The sequence below is a fragment of the Symphalangus syndactylus genome, chromosome 24 (assembly GCF_028878055.3).
Source record: "Symphalangus syndactylus isolate Jambi chromosome 24, NHGRI_mSymSyn1-v2.1_pri, whole genome shotgun sequence".
Classification (NCBI taxonomy): domain Eukaryota; kingdom Metazoa; phylum Chordata; class Mammalia; order Primates; family Hylobatidae; genus Symphalangus; species Symphalangus syndactylus.
The window spans coordinates 64,151,426-64,172,759 of NC_072446.2; the positions used below are offsets into that span (position 1 = coordinate 64,151,426).

The 21,334-nt window shown below is 37.3% G+C and overlaps 1 protein-coding gene across 4 annotated transcripts in view; it reads right to left on the bottom strand.

Annotated features, from left to right (window-relative positions):
- BTBD3 (BTB domain containing 3) overlaps window positions 1-21,334 on the bottom strand; it is a 34,572-nt gene that overhangs the window by 4,787 nt on the left and 8,451 nt on the right. The window contains exons 1-4 of one of the 4 annotated variants that reach the window (XM_055265507.2): window positions 3,545-19,342; window positions 2,955-3,222; window positions 2,378-2,468; window positions 1,720-1,838 (exon numbers count right to left, since the gene is read on the bottom strand). In XM_055265507.2, coding sequence (XP_055121482.1) covers window positions 1,720-1,838; window positions 2,378-2,468; window positions 2,955-3,097 — 353 coding nt within the window. In that variant the 5' untranslated portion in view covers window positions 3,098-3,222; window positions 3,545-19,342. Of the gene's footprint in view, window positions 1-1,719; window positions 1,839-2,377; window positions 2,469-2,954; window positions 19,343-21,334 lie in introns of those variants that run through there. The other 3 variants (XM_055265504.2, XM_055265506.2, XM_055265508.2) reach the window with 3 other exon arrangements.

The following is a 21,334-nucleotide window of genomic DNA, read 5'->3' on the forward strand; positions in this document are numbered from 1 at the left end:
CACCTGAGGTCTACAGCTACTTTATCTGAGTTTTCTTTTAGTTACTGTATTTCACCTTAGTGAAACACATGTAACTTAAGAAATTAGCAATAGCTTCTGTAAGAAAGTAAAAAAACACAAGGATGGCAATGAGAAAAATGTCCACGATCACAAATGAAACCTGCCTTTTTGCTCACAGGAACCTTTCTCTTCTCTGATAAGCTAAGTCACCTACTGATGGCAAGGCCACTTGATAATACACCTGCGGCTCAGTGATGCTCTGACCGCAAGCCAGGACCCTGGGGAGGATCCTAGAGCACAGTCAGCACTTTCGAACTCTTACCCTGCAACTGTCAAGGGAGCAGCTGTTCTCTTTTTCTGACAACCCCAGGAATACTGGCTACTCATACTCCATGAAGCAGGCCACCACTTTCACAACTACAGCACTAGACCAAATGGCACCTGACTCATTTCTGATCTTACCACATTTTGTGGACTGTACGTATAATTTTATAAAGCTGTATCAATATATACTGTAGGCAATGCATCTGTGGGAAAAGATACTTGTCAAATGACTAATTGAATGACTTAGATGAGAGGTAATTCTCTGCCGTTCTTGTTCATGTTTCCTAATTAGGAAATATCAGGAATGATATAATAATTGAATGAATAATGAACTAAATACTTTTAAGTTCTAGAACTAACTATAATACTTATTTTTCAGAAGACAGTAAACAATGTATGGCAACATTTTAACTATATGTAGGAGTATTGTCCAACTTGTTGACCCACTGAATACTTTTTTCAACAAACATTTTACGTATTCCAATGAACTGAAATCCCTAGAGCAACAGATAACCTTAAAGTGATAGACTTTGCTGTGCTAGAATAAAGCTTAGGAAAAATCATATAAATACTATTTAGAATAATAATTAGATTTTGATCACTTGGTGGACTACCACATTGTCTAGTACCATACATGATAAAGAAGCTGATTCTATAACGTGGTTAACATATACTGGTGCCTGCAGAAGACCCCCCAGACAGAAAACTATCTTTTTTATAAATATATAACGTATCTTAAAGTTTCATATTTCTATGTTACCAGTGAAAGTTTTTCTGTATAAATCCACATGAAACTGTACGAGACTATCCATACGTTTCTAAGATTTCCTCTCTAATATCAAATGCAAATACTTTTTACCCTTGAGAGTGTCTGATTTTATATGAGTATGTATATGCATGTGTACACAAAGATCCGATTATTTCAACAGATGTAAGTTTTTCATTTGCTCTTAGGAGACAATAACTCTTAGAATACTCAGAAATCTCCCAACTGGTGGTACTTAAATAAGGTACTTAATTTCTGAAATTGTGAAGCAAAAACATTTGTTTAAAGACTTTTTCACACACAATGCTTTCAGAGAGAACATCTTCTATTAGATAATACTAATACCAGAAAGTTATTTGTCTTTAATTTTAAGCTGTTAAAAATCATCACTATACATGCCACTTGCTCCCAAATTCTATGTCAAGGTGTGATTATAAATGCGCATAATTCCATATGCTTTCCACGGAAAGATAAAGTGTTTTTTTCCGAAAACATTTACAAGGTAAGCAGCACCCTCTTTCTTCATCTGTCTTCTTTTCTGTTATGCAGAACTTAAATTTAACTGTGAAACCAGCAGGGTACAAATACAGCATAAACAAACTCTTTCCAAACACACGAATGATGCTTACTTCAGCATAGCGAGAAAAGCAGCAGGTTCGACATCTGGTATACGGATTTCATCTTTGTCCTCTGCAAGTTCTCCGTAAAACATCGCATGGAACACAGAGCTCCCAACAGCTAAAACATACTGTGTAGAAAGGGAAATCTTATTTCATACAGTAAATTGAAGGCATTTCCAGCAAATCAATGCAGAAAAACAACCCTAGGCAATCAGGTTTAGTAAACATAGCGTACCTAAAACCCACTGCTTTGAAAAAGCCAAGGTACACAGGGTGCTTGCCATGGAAGCATAAGACCATGCTGCTAATTATTTCAAAGCTTTAAGAGATTAACACACATGTCCCCTCATTACTAAATACATACAATAAAGCTTACATAACTGATTTCTAGGAGAAGGGTAAACATACAACTTTTCTGACCTGTCACAACAACTTCCCATGTCTGGAGAGTTAAGAGGGGATGTGTGAGATATAAAGCAGTATAGAAGGAAACAAAGAAAAAATTAAGCGTGGCCCAAGCCCCCTGGAGAGGGTGCGCTCTCTCCCTAATCGAGTGAAACATGCACTGCCTGACATCGGCAAGCTGCCCACACCAAGTTACAGGCTTATGGAGAGGGTCCCTCTTTGTAAACGTCAGGACTAAACCGGTCATGCAGCTGTTGCTTACTTTGTGTCCTGGCAACCGTTGAGTCCCACCTGGTGGCCCAACCACAAAATGTACATCTGCCATCAAATCATTATTGAACATCACCGCATTTCTATAAACAGAGGCAACTCATTAATTCACAGCAGCCTGCATTTTTAATAGCCCCTTTCCCAACATACAAAACCCACAAAAGACTTGCAAGCTAAGCAACAGTTCAGTAACTTCAAGGCAAAACAACAAATAAAGGTTCTAACTAAACTGTTCATAATCATTGCAAACACATGAGAAGTAACTAAAGTTTAAAATAAAAGTTATACAAACTTTTACTAAAGCTAAGGACAAATAAAAGGTTCCTATTTTCTATGGCCCATAGACAACCCTGTCACTTGAATGTTACAGCTTGCAAAAACATTTTTATCTAAGAGGAAAACAGCTGTACTGTTTTGGAAAAGATACAAGGCAATTTTCCATTACCAATAAAAAGCTTCTGGGAAAAGAGGAAACACAGATTTGTGTTAAAATACATTACAGGTTTTGCAAAAGCAGAAACTTCAACACAGGAAAACTTTTAAAGTAAATAGACTAGCACGGCACTTACCTCTCTCTAATGGTGGGATAAAGACCCTGCCAGTTTGGGGCCGGGATAAGGTTGTTGTTACTGAGATTCTGCTGGTGGTACTGCTGGACGCTGGTGCTGCTGGAGTTGGCTGGCTTTTTACGGGGGAATATATCAGCAGCCATCTTCTTCTTTTTAGTCTTCAAGGTAATTATTTCATAACAAACTGGCGGCAACTTGCTGCTGTTGCTACTGCTGCTGCTGGTATTTGCTTTCTTCGAGCTTTTCTTGGACCTGTTCTTTACCGTCTCTGGAAGCATCAAGAAGAAGGTGAGACATTTCATGTTCTTTTCCTTGTCATCTACCATGAGTACAGTGTGTCTCTCTTTAGAGTTAGATATCCCAAATTCGTTTGAACATCAAGGAAAAGAGATTAGCCCGAGCTAAGAGGTTAACTGAAACCGACAAAGCTGATATTTTGCTGCTTTTCTCAGCCAGGCAAGGTGACCTTTTCACTATGTTGAATAGAAACTGGCTTTAAGTTTTATCCAGTACTGGGTCTGTTAAATATATCCCCATCATGATTCCTGTTTCTCTTATTTGCTCATAAAAATAACTGTTTCCTAGATCACCTGAAAATGCTACACTGTAAAGATGACAGGCACAGAGCTGTAGCACTTGTTTTCTGAATTAGGTTAGCAAGATGGGCTGGAGCTGCGTGAGTCTGTTCAGCCGGCTGAAGTTGTGTGGTGAATGGATCGGAGGAGAGTAGGTATTACAGCCCTGCAGATGGAGTCAGACAGTCAGTGCTCCGAGCCAATAGCTGAAGTCACCAATCATGATTGGACCAAGCAAAACAGTGACACCTATTGTAACATGCATAGTTCTGATATTAAAGGAACAGCAGCTGCATTTTCTTGTCTACTGTATATTTAAACAAGATAAATAACATATGAAATACATTTGACAACAGGAAGGGAGGAGTTTATGCCCACAGATTTCTCTTCAGTAGATATACATTATGTCCCCAGTTAAGCAGGATCAATTAACAAAGGGTAGGGACAGAGATCTATATTTCTACTAAAATCTTTTTCCCAGCAGCATTTAGTTTCAAACACTTAAAACAAAATCCTCCAGTCTATAAACTGAAAAGGGTTATTAATAGCAAAACACATTTATTACACTTTAAAGGCAAAGGACGTTATTTTTCTTTTTCTTAGCCTCTGAGTGCAAGTCATAATCTAGTGCTAAAGAAGAGAACTGAGGCCATGTGTTCAGTTTACCTCCCAATGTTTTCTAGCTTCTATAATGGTCTTTGACAGGAGTCTCAGGTCACAAAATACGGTTAATTAGATTAAGATTATACCCGTACACCTAAGTACACTGAAGCATAAGATAAACTCTAGAAGTAAAAACGAGATTTAAATAAAAACAAATCTGATGATCAATGTTCAAAGGCTGTAATTCACTAAAAATATTTCAGATGGGGCCATGTTCAGGATCTCAACATTCAACTTAACTGTTAAGGCTACATTTAGTCTTGTCTTAATTTTAAAGAATATAATCCACAACTTCTAACACAGAACCAATAACAAGGCTATTCAAAATGATAAATGTTCGGATTCCACCGAGTTAAAATGCAAACAGGTTCTCTCTGCTTTGAATTAGAAGAATATAAGCTACTATTTGATTTTTATAGGTGTGAATCCTACAACCATTTCTAGCGTTGGTGAGTAAAAAAAAAAACAAAAACACCTGCAATAGGTTCTACACATGCTTATTTATTGTAAACAGGGACTAATGAGAATAGTTAATCTCACCCCTATCTATTTGGATCACTCTCATTTGTTCAAAGCACAGCAGCCATTTGCTACCCCACAGGCAAATGCACCCTTCATGACCACAGCTCTCCTTGTTGTAACACTTGTCTGAATAATGACTGCCTGACACAGTGAGGGCTCCGCAAATAAGAGTTATGATTGTTATGGTTATCATTAATAATCTGCTAAAGGCAGTTACCAGAAATCAGTCTTTAAATCCCTAGAACACTAAATTGAACCAAGAAACATCCTCTTTATTGTTGTTATTGTTATTCTTAAAACCATTTGCAAAGCCTCTGTAAGAGAACCAGGGCCTGTAGCACAGTTACCTGTCTCCATTTTAGATGGATCCTGAAGCACTGCTTATTTATTATGATGATCATGTTCTCAATAGCAGAACACGCACATACATATAGACACCTCCAAGTCATCTTCATATGCACTTTAACACACAATGTTAGAGAGGGATCTAGAAATCAGTTTAAAAAGCACATAGAGAAAGGCATGAAGAAACAAGTAAGCTCCCATTGACCTAATTATTCGGAATAGGGTTAACACTAAAGGATTTCTCTCCCGCTCAAGTGCTACTGAACTTCCTGACCACTTCCTTGCAGGAAAGCCCCCATGCCAGGTAGGCCTTTCTGACTGGGATTAATCTCATAAATATTTCTAACAAATCTAGTATCTGGCTTTTCAGGTCAGAAGTAATCAATTAGAATGGAAAGGGAAACCAGCTGCTTTTAGGCAGACATACTATTAATTGGTAGCTGGATGGAGACAAAATAGAAAAAACATAAAACACAGATACAAGAACTTAGAACGGTTTGTGATCTTTACACATTTTGCATATGGCTCAATACCCATCACCAAGAAGTCTCCAAAAAACATGGCTCTTACACCACTAAGTTAAAGAAAAAAAAGTAAAGTGCATGTAACAGTTTGAGAAAGAGAATTATGCAATATTGTAGAACATGTTTTCTAAAATTGAAGATGTAAGTTATTTAGAAAAATAAGTTTTGTTGAAAATTCTGACAATACTAGTTAAATGAAGTAGTGCTAAATCTGAATCATCTACAACAGTGCTACAAAGAGGGGCATTATTACTGCAATGTGTGTAAGGACTGATGAGCAAGACTGTTTAAAATCAACACAGAAAAATTATCTGACGGCTACTTTTTCTTACCACGGTAATAAGGCAGGTAATGCAGGTTCTTGCTACTGAAAATGTAGTTGAAGGATCAGCAGCAGCATCTACAGGGAGCCTGTTAGTAACCCAGAATCTCAGCCAGACTCTGGATCAGAATCTGCATTTCATATGGTATTCAAGGTTGAAAAAAACCTCACATAGATAACTACAGACTACTAGATGTCTTCCCAATGATCCAGTACCAACATCTGGTGCCATATGTTGCATTCAACTATTAAGTCAATTGAAAATAATTCAAAATAATTTAATTTGGTTTGGACATTAAAAACTTAACAACCCCTCACACCTTGTTCTGAAATTCTTCTGATTAGGCCCCAAATGTCAAGTTCTAGGACTGAGGTGTGCAGACAGCCAACCGAGAGGGACCAAGATATTCTCTGGAAAGGAAGCACCAGCCCCAATTATTTTAAAAGATAATGACAGTGATGATTTCAGCAGGAAAAATAAGGAATTAAAAAACGTCAACTATGAAGCAGACAATCACTTAGTATTTTTAAATGGTCTACTTCACAATTACATTTCAACAAATTAGCAATGTCGCATGGTAAAATTAGCAATCAATCTAGTTCAGTCCTGGCTGAGCCACTTAAAATAGAGAAAGGGGAGTATTTGAACAAATCATTTAGCCTTTAAAGGCCTCAGTTTTCCTCAGCTACAAGAGAGAAGAGATTCACCCAGAATGAATGTTTTTCAAACTTTACACTCAATCCACAGTAAGAAATGCATTTTATATTCTTAGTACTAAACATAAACACACATATAGGCATACAAATGGAAAGACCTGGCTCAAAAAACAAAACCTACTCTTAGCATGTTATGATATACACTCTGATATTTTCTATTTTTTTCTTTTCTTTTTAATATTGGTCATAATCCATTCAACTGATCTCATGACCACAGTTTAAGAAACACTGGTCTAGGTTATTTCTAAGGGCATTTAAGGTTTAACACACTAGGTTCTTTTCTATCAAGAATTCGGACTAGGGACCACCAGATGATGACAAGTTCATGAAACTCCTCAAACTGTATGTGAAATTGGCAGTATGTGTGCATTTATTTTTCTAGAAAGAGAAGCCATGGCTTTCATCTGCCATGAGTAATTGCAACCCAGAATACAATAAAATGTTAGGGTTAAAATGTTATAAAACTATAAGATTGACTTGAATATACAAAATTTTGGTATCACTTTATTCTTTCATTTCTATAGTCTACTACATTAAATACAAATTATGGCTTCTTTTCCTCCTTGATTAAATAGTTAAAACTCCATCTGTTGAGTCTGTAACCCAGAAACATCACCCACTGGGTTGAAGGGTAAAAAAGGATAGCAGCCTGATGTCTACTGCCACATTTTACTCCTAAAATTTCTTTCCAATCGGCATTTTATCACTTGTTTCTACACTTCCTGAATTTTAGAGCTGTCTGCCTTAATGAGGTAAATAGGCCAAGAAGTCCATCAAGTTTGTATGAAAGTATTCCCAAAATAAAACATACTGACTATGCAGTGCATTAGGTGTTGGGCATACGGTGGTGAGCAAGACTAGAAACCAAACTTAAAAGGTTAGCTAATAATAGTGGGTTTCAGTTGATTTTATAATTGCCAGAAAGCTGAATCACTGTTAACCTATTTCCATTCAATTCCCAATAATAACAAAATTATCAACAGAATTTAAGCTCACTTAGATCATCCTTTTCACCACCGGAAGGTTTGTCAGCAATCCTACCTTTATTTAATACAATCTGACATATTCACTTTGCAGACTTGAATGAGGTTTGGAACTGAACGGGACTCCAGAAATCATTTAATGCAACTCTTTTTTCACAGGTATGGCAACTGGGTGTCAGAAGTATAAGGGGTTTGTGAAAATTCCACAGTAACGAAGTGGGGCAACACCTGGACTACGAGGCAGATCTCCTGGCTTGTCATGTTGTTTGCTTCGTTCACTCTAATATCCACCCATAGTAATTACCTCACATACTTACAGAATGCTCAATTGTTATATTTCTAATCTACTTCAAAATAAAAAGCTTTCTTTTAAAGCTTACAAAGATGAAAACCATGAACATATGTAGTCTGCACCCTTGTAGGGGCACACTACAGGTAAGAATGCTGAAAGGATACTTGTGGAATGAGATGGAAGGAAGGAACCGCAGTGACGACACTGCTCAAAAACAGAAGAGGCTCTCCAGGTAAAATAAAGTTAGAAACCAGCTATTCACGGTTAACACCAACTTCTATGTCAACAACTAATAATGCTGGCAACTCTTGTTTAACTTGCTCTAACTCTGGACTCCTTGTCTGGACTTGTACATGGTTTACTACAAGGCCCCTAAAAAGCAACAGCAGTGAGGTTAACAGAGGTTTAAACAAGGTAAGGTAGACTGAAGAAATACCTATCACTTCCAAAAATGATTAACATAACCTAACAGAGTAGAGTAGTTTAATCTGGTAAATTATATGGGAATAGTGTTTTGTTTTTCTTATTTGTCCCTTCGATACTGAGCAAAAATTATGCTTTTGATTTGGGAGGTAAAAAGATAAGCAACAAATGTTGACAGTTCCCAAAGTCAGCAGCAGCTGCTGGAAAACAGACTATATATGCTTTCTAAATTTGGAAATAAATATGGAGTCAAGCGCTGGAAGCATAGCATAGCAAAAAAAGCAAGACCCAATAACAAGTGACCTTAAGGTTAGTATTTGTGAGCCTCATTTTCCACATCTGCCAAATGGGGTAATTAGACCCAGCTTCTCCTTCAGGTTTATTGTGAAGGTAAGATTATATGTTTTGTGAAATCACTTTAGTCAAAAACACTCTACAAAAGTAAGCTCTCACCATTAGCAGCAATTATGCCCAAAGCAGGATACGTTTGTGATGCAATCATCTAAAACACAAAATCTCAAAGATTAATCTAGCTCCTCATCCTTGTACTCTTTCAGACTGCACAGCTACTGACATTTCATCCTATCTGCAGGCTTCCTCTAGCCCCACCTGTGGGCCAAGCAGGTCCCATTTTGCTGTGAATCTGATTTTGCAGGGAAGGTTCAATAATAATCAAGATTTGTGCTGTGCACTGTGATCGGGTCCGCACCCAATATCCAAATCCCACAGTGTTATTTCCAAACCTGCACTTGAACCCACACTTCAGGCTGGGTGCCCATTGTGGACTTCAAACCTCCATGAGGCCACCTGTTGGCTAATGCACTGCTGTAACCACCTCCTGAGACAGCCTCCTGCAAGTAGTCCATCTAGCCACCCAGCCATATCTCACTAGCAACTCAATTTGGCCTCTCTCGACAATGACCCAGTTTGAATTCCAGCACCAAGGGTGGTAACTAAGGCCAAGTATTTAGCCAAGGCATACCTCAGTGCTGTCCACAGGATAAGGTTCACGATCAGTTTCATTAAGTCACCTTTTCACCACAGAGCTCCAGTTAACCTTGAATTGTACTTTAGATTTGGGGTGAGCAGGGGGTGCGGGGGGAATGCCCAATGGTAGAATGCGGTAATTCTTAGAAGGCAGAGAACGATGATTCTTTTTACAATTCCATATGGCACTTACCATGACATTTGACGACTACAGCTCTTAAATACACACTGTGTCTCAGTGTGCGCCTTGTTTGGAATACTGAACAACTCATCTAAATCCCAAATTATTCTCTTCCATACATTAAGTGATCTTGAAAAGGGGTATATAAAGTTTACCAGTAGATACTCTGAAGATGGCTATTTAAAGGAATATTATAATTTCTTTTGTAAAGTTGAAGATACTTCAATAAAAAAGGCAATCAATTGCCAAGTTTTACATACTCTAGATCAAGTTTGCCCAACCTGCGGCCCTGAAAGAGGCCTACGATGGCTTTGAATGCAGCCTCAAACAAATTTGTAACCTTTCTTAAAACATTATGAGATTTTTTTTTCTGCAATTTTTTTAGCTCATGGGCTATCATTAGTGTTAGCATATTTTATGTGTGGCTCAAGACAATTCTTCCAACATGGCCCAGGGAAGCCAAAAGGTTAGGCATCTCTGCTCTAGATGATCTTATGGTACATTTCCTCAGGTGTATTGACTACATGATCGCCTATCTTTTCCAATTATAGGTTTCTAAGATTTAAAAAATCTGTATAATATTTGGCAGAAATAGCGATTTACTTAATATAATTTTCTTTACATTTTAATATGATTATGACCAATACCCAACTAAAACTCTATGTGTATATATGTAAGTGCCATATTTTATGGATTGTAGATTCCTTAAACTCTATGTGTATATATCTAAGTGCCATATTTTATGGATTGTAGATTCCTTGTGCCTCCCCCACCCTCGCCACTTTAACATCTCTGAAACTGGTTTGTGTCTTTTAATTGATGCCATCTCATAAGTGTAACTATTAGGCTTTTTTTTTTTCCTTTCTTAGTGGTACATAAAGTAATGGCATGTCTTACACATGATGGCACCCTACAGTCAGTGAAATACGGTAAAATGTGTACAATTCAACAGAAAGAAAGAAATCTTTTTTTTAGGTTGCTTAATTATTTCCTTAACCAGGCAAGATGATGGCTCAGAATGCTGGCTGAACTACATTAGAATAATTGAGCTTTCGTCAAGTAGTTATTTGATAAAGTATATAATCACAATTCTCAATTGAGACTGCTACTATGACAACCATTGATATGGTAGAATATCTAGATGGAAATCTCAAAATGAGAATTTGCATTGCCAGGACTGGTAAGAGTTCCAGCATTAATATAATGCATTTCTAATATTTTCTCATGCCACACAATTGTACATAAAACTGTACATAAAATGCACATAAAACTGATCAGTATAAGCCTGTAACTCTCTCGGTAATATTTGCTAAAGATATTTTATCAATCAATTCAAGATTTATTAACTTACAACTACTTTATACATAGGTTAAATCTGGAGCTAAATGACTCACTAGAAGATACTGCTTACTTTCAAACAAACAGAGTCCATATTAAAATGTTAGCTTAAGAGAGAGAAACATTATCATAATACAATGATCCCAATATATATATGACTCTCTACTAGGTACTTGAAAATAGTCTACCCAAAGAAAGGTAAAATCAAGGCTCAGGAGGTCCGTTTCAAAAAGGCCTGAATGGGGCTGTTCCAGCAAAGGACTTCAATCCTACTGGGAATGCTGGAATGGAACAACCTCACCCAACCATTGCTGTGGCTTTCTTCAGGTCATTTGTTGGCTTTAAATAACAGAAGAAGAAAATAATATGTTTTGGTCAAAGAAAAAAGTGTTTCCAAAGATATGTTTTACTTTGGCTAGTAATAGTTTTTGTTTTTGTTTTTTTTCTGATATTCGAAAGATAGTCACCAAGAACATATCAATCAGATCATCAAAGTCCAAAGCTTCTCTCGTTAACCAAAGAGTATCTTGTTCTATTTAGGAAAAACACCTTTTCCAAGAACACATGGGATGGGAAGAAAGAATCCAGACAATTCCCAAACCACCAGATATTCTACGTCAGTCCTGATTATTAGTGAGGTTCCAAGTGTCACAGCCAAATTTCCCCAACATCCACAACTAAGTTCTATACCTTTAGTCACTCAGTGCTTAGCAATAAATACTGCTCTCCTGTCCTTCAATTTACTGCCTCCCCACCATCAACATCAAAACACCTGAATGATATCAATTATCTTAGATTTTAAATTGTGCTCACTGTAAAATGAACAGGACAGGTTGGGAAAGGCAAGGCCAGAAAAAACTTTTTATTTTTTTTGTTTGTTTTGTTTTTTTTTGTTGTTTTTTTTTTTTTTGCAAAACCACATAGAAAAGACCAGTTATAATTTCACATTTTGACAATCACTATGCACATATCCACAAAGTCTCAATTAATCACTATTTAATGAAATGCTTTCCTTTGTTTTACAATGTATGCGACCAGAATGAAATGTAGTTATTTTGGGCAAACAGTACAAGATCTAACATTAAGAGGTCTGCTATGCTGAGTGAAATCTGAGAAATCTTGCTGTGGGAAAACATAAACATCCATGAAGTTACAAAGTAGCTTCACACTCAATTTCTAACATACCTTCTCTCCAGTAGATACTACCAAATAAAAATGAAAAAAGGCACATACATTTCTAAAATAAATAATAATAATATTCCCTAACAAAAAATTCAAGTAGAATTAGAAGGCTGTGACAGAGCATTATTACAGAAACCAGTTTCTGGCAAAAACTCAAAGTAAATGCTCTTCTAGAACCAAATTAAAAGATACATTTTATGCTACTTTTTTTTTTTTTTTTTTTTTTTTGAGAGGGGGTTTCCGCTCTTGTTGCCCAGGCTGGAGCCCAATGGCACAATCTCAGCTCACTGCAACTTCTACCTCCCAGGTTCAAGTAATTCTCCTGCCTCAACTTCCCAAATACCTGAGATTACAGGCATGCACCACCACGCCCGGCTAAGTTTGTATTTTTAGTAGAGACGGGGTTTCACCATATTGGTCAGGCTGGTCTCGAACTCCTGACCTCATGTGATCCCCCCCTGCCTAGGCCTCCCAAAGTACTGGAATTACAAGCGTGAGCCACCGCACCTGGCCGTTTTATGCTACTTTTAATTAGCTTAAAAGGACACAATCCCCATCAACTGTTGTGAAGTACACAATAGAAAGACACAGTATACTTTAAATGTTGGTATAACCTTAAATATAACACCACCAAGTAACATTCACAAACTACCATCATTTGCTGCAGGAAATAATAATTCGACGCTGATAAAGTACTTCTTTGTTGCTTCGACCTCTCATGCTATTATAATCAGAATAAAAATTGAGATTCTATACCTAGCTTGATCACATGTATTAGAACTAAGAAAATAGAGTATTTCAAAAAAAATTCAATTCTCTAATAATATTCTCTAAAATAAAAATAATTATTTTTTTAATTAAGAGCTACTATATAAGTAGGTCAGTACTCGAACTGCCCAGAGATTTAGAGTAAAATAATCTAATTGCTCATGAAATAATGCTAAAAATAAGTCTCACTTAAAGTGGGGACTATTCATGAAAACATGTTCTTAAATTTGAGTTTCTCCAATCTCTGCATCACATAATAGGGAGGACAGCATTTATAATACATAGGAACTTTAACCATAATAAACAGATTAAAAACATTAAAGTCAAAATACATCTTCAAAGAGTGGCAACTCAACTGTCAGTACCTTATCTAAAAAAAAAAACCACAAAGAGAAGCAACCACTCCACCGTAGTTAACAGAGACATGAACCCATACAAGATCCATGGTGATAACAACTGGAATCAGACCAAGGAAGGATAATCTCTGAAAATGGTGATCACAATTTATATCTGAGTCAGGTCTCTCTGCATAAGGATTTTACTTGTCATCTGCGGAGATGCCATAATTTCTATTAAGAGTTCTGTATAGGAGACCTAGGTGATGTCAGCACTGATTGAAGTAATACCCTCTTGTAAAATTTAAAATACAGCATCGAAAATGAGACAAAAAGGCATGTGGTCAAATCTTTATAATGCTCTTTCTTCCCTAAGGGGCTATCATCTAAATTGAGGAAGGTCTCTCTCACATGCCAGAGGAGTGCAAACAAGCATCCGCCCCGGAAGAAGGGAAGAAATTCCGTCTCACGTTTCCCAGTGAGAGGAAGCAAGGCTTGCACTGCATTTTGGATCTCCAAGACCTGGCTCAATTCACAATTAGATCTTTTGACTCATCCTCTTCATTCACCCACCCTGCAAACCAGACTATTCCCACACTACAAATGGGTCTACTGCTTCCTGCCATCCTCACTGCCCTTTCTTCTGTACAACCCTACTTATAAAAAGCCTACCCACCCATCCTTCAAGATGCAGTCCAAAGGACGTTGCCTGATTAAAGTGTGCTTTCTCTGAGGACTGCATCTCCATATCTGCAACAGTGCCATGCCCACGAACCTGGCTTTCAATGGTTACACAAGAGGAGGTTAAAGCCCAACACTTCCAAGTCCAATTAGAACTCTAGATCACACTTGTGGAGTGCAACTGGTTCTAGACCAAAATGGTCTGAAACTAAGGTCTACAGTGTTTCTAGTTGACTGAGATGCAAGTTTAGACTAGGTAGAGTGGCAAAGAACCTGAATACCTATTAAATGTGTCCTGGGGCTCTCCTGAACATGTGTAAGCAGAAATGCAGTATTATAATACTACATTAATCTCACAGCTAATCCAACTGTAAACACAAAGCTCAACTTAAAGCAAGTCCCTACATGCTTAGAGTAAGGCTTTGCTACATTAAAAGTCTAAAATTTAATGTAATACAGATATTCACAGAGAAGTGCGGGTTAACCACGAACAAGAACTGCTACCAGGACAAAGCTGCCTTTATCAACCGGCCTCATCTCATGGCCTGGCATATTTATTTATAGTGCTAGTAAAGAATTTTAATGATTTAATGAACTGGAAAGGATGATAAATTCTCAGCAATTCATGTGAAAAGAGGAAAGCAGTCACATGAATAATCCAAAAAAAAAAAAGGATAATTAAAAAGACTTTCTAATGTGGTCCTGAAATGTGTTTCATCTGTACTTAACATTGAATCGATGAATTTCCACTACATTAGACACACCCAGTCTTCAAACAAAGTAATAAAATGGCCTTGTGTGTATAGGGCAGTAGGAAAATGCATGCCTCCCCTGCAAATAAACCAGAATTTTAAGACGGGCGATGTCTCATTTCAGATTACTGCAGAGCAAAAGCAGAAGTAGAAAAGTATACTGCTTACATGCGTGAGTCTCCGTCTCACTTCACTAAGAAGAATCGGACAAGTAATCAGGTGTTTGACTTTTTTACAAAAAATAAAGAATTCTCAACTTCCATCTATATATTCCCTTACAACACTGAAGTAACAGGCCGGGTGCGGTGGCTCACACCTGTAATCCTAGCACTTTGGGAGGCCTAGCCAGGTGGATCGCCTGAGGTCAGGAGTTCAAGACCAGCCTGGCCAACGTGGTGAAACCCCATCTCTACTACAAATACAAAAATTAGCCAGGTGTGGTGGCACGTGCCTGTAATCCCAGCTACTTGGGAGGCTGAGGCAGGAGAATAGCTTGAGCCTGGGAGGCAGAGGTTGCAGTGAGCACAGATCACGCCATTGCACTCCATCCTGGGCTACAGAACAAGACTCTGTCTCAAAAAAAAAACAAAAACAAATGGAGTAATAATAAATGGAAATTATGGTATCAGTAGTGGAATAACTTATTTTTGGCCAAAACTGGAAAGTATCTTGCTGGGCCACTGTGTTTATGGAAGCTTTACCACCAGCAATGATTTTAAAAACCATTAAGAGTGTTGAAAATGTAAAGTCATAGTTTTGAGTTTTGTGTTGGCCAAAATAAATAAATAAATAAATAAATAAATCTGCTCGAATTTTTCAATAACGAATTCACTGGCTATAAAAGTATATTTCTTAGAAGGCAGGGTGAGGTAAATTCATTCCATGTGTGTCTGTTGTTCAATGTGTATATGACTTAAAAGTATGAAGCCTTTTAAGCAGTTCTGACTTGCACTGGTTAAGAAAGTATCTAAGTAGAACAAGTGACCAAATCTCTCTGCAACCTCCCAGCAACATCTGCTAGTGGTGATGCAGAACAAAGGCCACCATGGAAGGGATCATTTGCTCCTAACAGAAAAGGCAAGAGTTTCTCCAGGAACTACAAAACATAAAATTGCTCCATAGTCTGGCTCTGTAACTTTTCTTACTACTGATGCTGCTGGTTTCTAAGCCATCTGAAGGTCACTCCAGTGACTCTGAGCAAAAGTGAACAGTGCCAAAGGAGCAGTAAGGTCACCTTACTTTTCCCCAGTCCTCCTCACCCACACCTGAATGATGGGGGATTTAGGCATAGCGGTAAAACGGCCTGGGTAAATGCAAAATAGCTATTGTGCATTCCCCTTTGCTATAATCAATGTATTGTTTCATGGGGAATCTCTGAGAAATGCACCAGTAAAACTTATTGATTTTATTAAACTTCAGCTGTTGAGTAAACACTTTTAAAATATTCTATGTCATGAAATTGGGAAATATGCACAAGGCATTTTTGGTGAAATTGAAATAGAATGGTTTCCTTGAGAAAAAACACGTGTACAACTATTTGTGTTACAAGTCAAACCAGCAGCTTTTTTCTTGAAATGCCATTGTTACTTGACAGAAGAAGCAAAGTATGCTTATTCAGACTAAGGTATTTGGCAGACATTTTCTCGAAAATGAATGAAGTGAGCCTGTCACTGCAAGGAAAACTGACAGTATTTATTGCTGATAATAAAATTCAAGGCTTCAAGCAAAAATTAGAATTTGGAAACCTTGATGACACCACCATGAGCCTGACAGCTTCCCGATACTCAAAAGACTGTTCTGATAAGAGCAGTGATATTAAATGAACATGATTTTTGATACTGTATAATGAAATGTGTCAACACTTGAAAGATTTGCATAACTCAGTGAACCAATCTTTTCTAATAAGAATGCAATTACAATATAAAATTATGCATTGGTAAAAGATCCAAAGTACAATGGTCGACCAACGGATTTAAAGTATAACAAGAGTACAAAACGTTCACTGATACGGTTTTAGATTCCACACAGCAATTAACCTTTAAGAAACTACTATTTATGAAGCTTTGGTGAGGTATCAAATATCCACAATCATCTGAAAATGCTATTAAAATTTTCTTTTCCAGCTATACATCTGTATGAGGCCAGATTTTCTTCATATGCTTCAATGAAAACAATTATTTTTAAATAAACACTTAATTTTTTTCTTTAATTTCAACTACAGTAAATATTAATAGATATGACCCCTATAAACAAGTTTTCTGGGCTTGTTTATCCCAGCATTTTGGGAGGCCAAGGCAGGCAGATCACCTGAGGTCAGGAGTTCGAGACCAGCCTGGTCAGTATGACGAAACACTGTCTCTACTAAAAATACAAAAAATTAGCTGGGCGTGGTGGCAGGCACCTGTAATCCTAGCTACTCGGGACGCTGAAGCAGGAGAATCGCTTGAACCAGGGAGGTGGAGGTTGCAGTGAGCCAAGATCATGCCACTGCATACATCCTGGGCAACAAGAGCGAAACTCCGCCTCAAAAAAAAAAAAAAACTAAGAACAGTCAAAGAGCTAATATTCCATCTGTTCAATGGCACTGTTTGGCATCTCGTCAATACCCCAACCTCAGAAAATTCACAGAATATAGGGTGCAAGATCATATTAATTGACATCCTCTTTGAAGACACTAAGAAAAAAATTGTAAATGAGATTTGAGGTGGACAAGTATCCCTATAAACTTCACATAAACCAGCAAGAAAACAAACATCTCTCTCTCTCTGAAAATTTGCTTTCTCCTACATCATATTTCCTTAGGAGAATTGCGGATAGCAATCTTTGGTGTTCTCCTAAAGCAAGCATGGCTGCCAATGTTTAAGATAATTTGTTAACTTTTTCCTTTCATTTAAAGAGAAACATATCAGGCAGAATCTGACTCTTCCTACAGTGCCATTTTAATATTGTATCTACAGAGTATGGCATTTGATACCATACAATACCAAAATCTTCCTATATACTAAATACAAGAAAATACTTTGTTGCAAATAAAGTTTAGGTTAGGACTTTGTAGAAGTCCAAAAGAAATACTTAATCTACCAGCAATAACATTTTATTTAAAAATACGGGTAACCCTTGAATGCTATGGGTTTGAACTGCTCTGGTCCACTTATATCTAGATTTTTTTCAATAACTGTATTAGAAAATTAGTTGGAGATTTGTGTAACAATTCAAAAAAAAACAGATGAACTGCACAGCCTAGATATATTGAAACTTTTTATGTTTTATATTTCATTAATGGATAAAACATGTAGCTATGAGTCTATTTTATCATTTACTACCATAAAATATACACACATCTATCAGTTACCAAAATTTATGCACACAAACACATACTGACTGTATACAGTGCCATTCCCAGTCCAGAGAAATGTAAACAAATGTAAAAATGCAGTATTAAATCATAAAGGCATAAAATTAACTGTAGTACATACTATTCTACTGTAATAATTTCATAGCCATCTCCTGTTATTCCTGTGGTGAACTCAAGTGTTGCCAGTATCTGCCTAAAATGCCATATGATGCTAATCATCTCAGCATGAGCACTTTCTCTCCCCAATATATTGCTTATGGCAGTAAAATGTGATCTCTGGTGGTTCTTGCGTATTTCTCATGTTTAGTGCAATACAGTAAACTACGAATAACACCGTGAGACCCATACAAAGTGCCACTAGTGATGCTGGAAGTGCTTCCAAGAAGCACAGAAAAGACACTACAAGAAAAAAGTTGAATTGCTTGACATGTACTATAGATTGAGGTCTGTAGCTGTGGTTACTCACCATTTCAGACAGATGATTCATCTTGTAAACAGATGATGTAAACTTACAATATTGATGAATACAGTACAGTTCTATAAATGTATTTTCACTTCCTTATGATTTTCGTAACATATTATTTTCCCTAGTTTATTGTAAGAATGTAGTATATAATATATATGACATACAAAATATGTGTTTATTGACTGTTCATGTTCTCAATAAAGCTTCTCGTCAACAGTAAGCTATTAGTTAAGTTTTTGTGAGTCAAAAGTTACACATGGATTTTCAACTGTGCGGGGTGGGAGGTCGGCGGGGGTGGGCATCAGTGCCTCTTTATGCTCAAGTTTTTCAAGCGACTAGTCTTTTACTAGAGCTAGTATCCAAACACTTTCCCATCTTCACTCTTAAAAAAATTTTAAGAGGTTGTACATTTTAGTAGGATCCTGATCCTCACAAGTACTTCACACTCAGTAACTATATAATACTATAGAAACACTGCAAAATCAAAATATAGGTTGTCCTTATCTTGAGCATCTCATTTTCCTATAAGCCAACCCAAACACCATTATATATTGACATCCCTAACCCACACCCACCTAGTCAAATCCATCACTGCCTGGTGATGACTTTGAGTATATGCTAGGAGATATTTGCTACCTAAGAGTTCAGAACTGATTCTGACATTTTGGGGAGATCACTGATAAGAGAAAGTAGCTAATAAAGTAACAAAACATTTCAAGTACACATGAGCTGATCCCACAGAAATACTTATTGAATGGTATTAAATTAACTAGACAATCTACTAATTTAAATAAATAAATTATACAGCATTTATTAAGTAGGTGCTGAAATCATCTTGGGGAAAGGTAAGGAAGCCCACTATGAGAGACTGACTGCAACTGCATAGGGATCAAAAGTGACTGCACGAGTGACTGCACATGTGCATGCTCCCTCCACTGTTGACCACTTTCAGTAACAGCCCATTCTCCAACAGATGAGCTCCAGCTTCAAGCACTTATTCATCCTGTCTCCCAAGGCCACAAAAGATGGTGAACAAAAAAACCACAGGAAGAGACATAGCACTCTGGAACGCACCTCCACCAACACTGGTGTCTAAGTAGTGGAGTTGGGAGGTGCTGTGCAAGAGAATGCTACCAACAGTTCCCTGTAGCCTGAACCTGCATCCTGAGCAGAAGGAGGGACTTTTGTAGCTTCTCACCACTTTTTTCTATTGAAAATAAGATTTATTTTGGGAAAAGTCACCTTATATAACCTCAATTAAGAATTTTACCAATTTCCAGATTTTCTAGGAATACAGATCATTCTCCAACAACACATTAAATTTGTAGATGGATTTTGGCCAGGTGCAGTGGCTCAAGCCTGTAATCCCAGCACTTTGGGAGGCTGAGGCAGGCGGATCACGAGGTCAGGAGATCGAGACCATCCTAGCTAACATGGTAAAACCCCGTCTCTACTAAAAATACAAAAACAAAATTAGCTGGGCGTGGTGGCGGGCGCCTGTAGTCCCAGCTACTCGGGAGGCTGGGGCGGGAGAGAGGCGTGAACCCAGGAGGCAGAGCTTGCAGTGAGCCGAGATGGCACCACTGCACTCCAGCCTGTGCGACAGAGCCACACTCTGATTCAAAACAAAACAAAACAAACAAAAAAAAAAGTAGACGGACTTTATTTGACTTTTTCCTACATTCTCCATGAACAAAGGTATGAAAATAGGTGGCAGTCTACATTAGAAGTCCTTCTCTATCCACAGAGACCTAAAGTACAACATAATAGCAGACGGCCAAAATTAGTCCCTCACTATAGAGTATGTTTGCTGGTGATGGGTAGGCAAGACCGCCACTTTCAAAAAAAACAGATTAGTAGAAGAAATTAGGTGGCATTAAAAGACAAAAACTCTCACAAAGGCAACAAATACTTACAAGAGTCTCCAAAGCAGGTGTAGAACTTTAAACAAGATATGTTTTCCAACTGGGCTGTCCATTAATGGCCTAAACTGAGGGCAATGTGATTTATCATCAGATAGATACGTAGGTCAATTTTTTCCATTCAGCCTTGGCCAACAGTACTGAATATTTAGGGTTCAATATAAAATGAATTTGCAACAGTACTATTTTCAAAAGAATGAGTCTTCAGGACAACAAAAAGTAGATCTAATCAGAGTTGCAAAGGCAAGGGAAATTTATCAGGTAGAATAGATGCATGCAAAGCAATGGAACTTGGGAAATTTCATTTCTAATGTGTATGGTAATCATCGCTAAAATGTTTACAGCTAATATGGGGAATGCTCTTACTGATATAGCATCATAGAAAAATTAAGGAGAGATCAAATATACACAAGGAGCTAGGTATATCTTGAATTATTTTGACAGTAAAGTTGAAGAAAATTTTCACATTTTTGTGTATAGGTAACAGCTATTGGGCTTATCCATTTCTAAAGACACATACATCATGGTTTTTATTTATTGTGTATTCTTCAGTTGCATAAACTATCTCTAAAATAATCATCGTTTTTTCTTGCAAATCACAGCACTTGCTTGCACAGTAAATTGCAACAGTAAAAATCTACAAATGTTTCTTGCTCTATTAAGAAAGAGAAGGAAAGGGAGTCTGACGTTTTTGAGATACTCTTGGATTTGAAGGACACAAAAGGAGCCTAGAAACACAATAAGCGAAACTTTAAAATGACTGCTTGGTAAGTGCAGCAAACCACCATGGCACACATTTACCCATGTAACAAATCTTCATGTCCTGCACATGTATCCCGGAAGTTAAAATAAAATACAATTAGAAAAAAAAGAAAAGGAAAGAATGCAAATACTTCAAGGGTCTGAGACACGAGGAGCCATGGAAAATAACGGGAAGTATCCAAGAGATCAAATACAGTGCTCATCCACTTCTCAGATCTGTGTGAGGACTAGAGGGGGCATAATTATTTAATATAATTCATATGAAAAAATAAAAATCAGGTATTT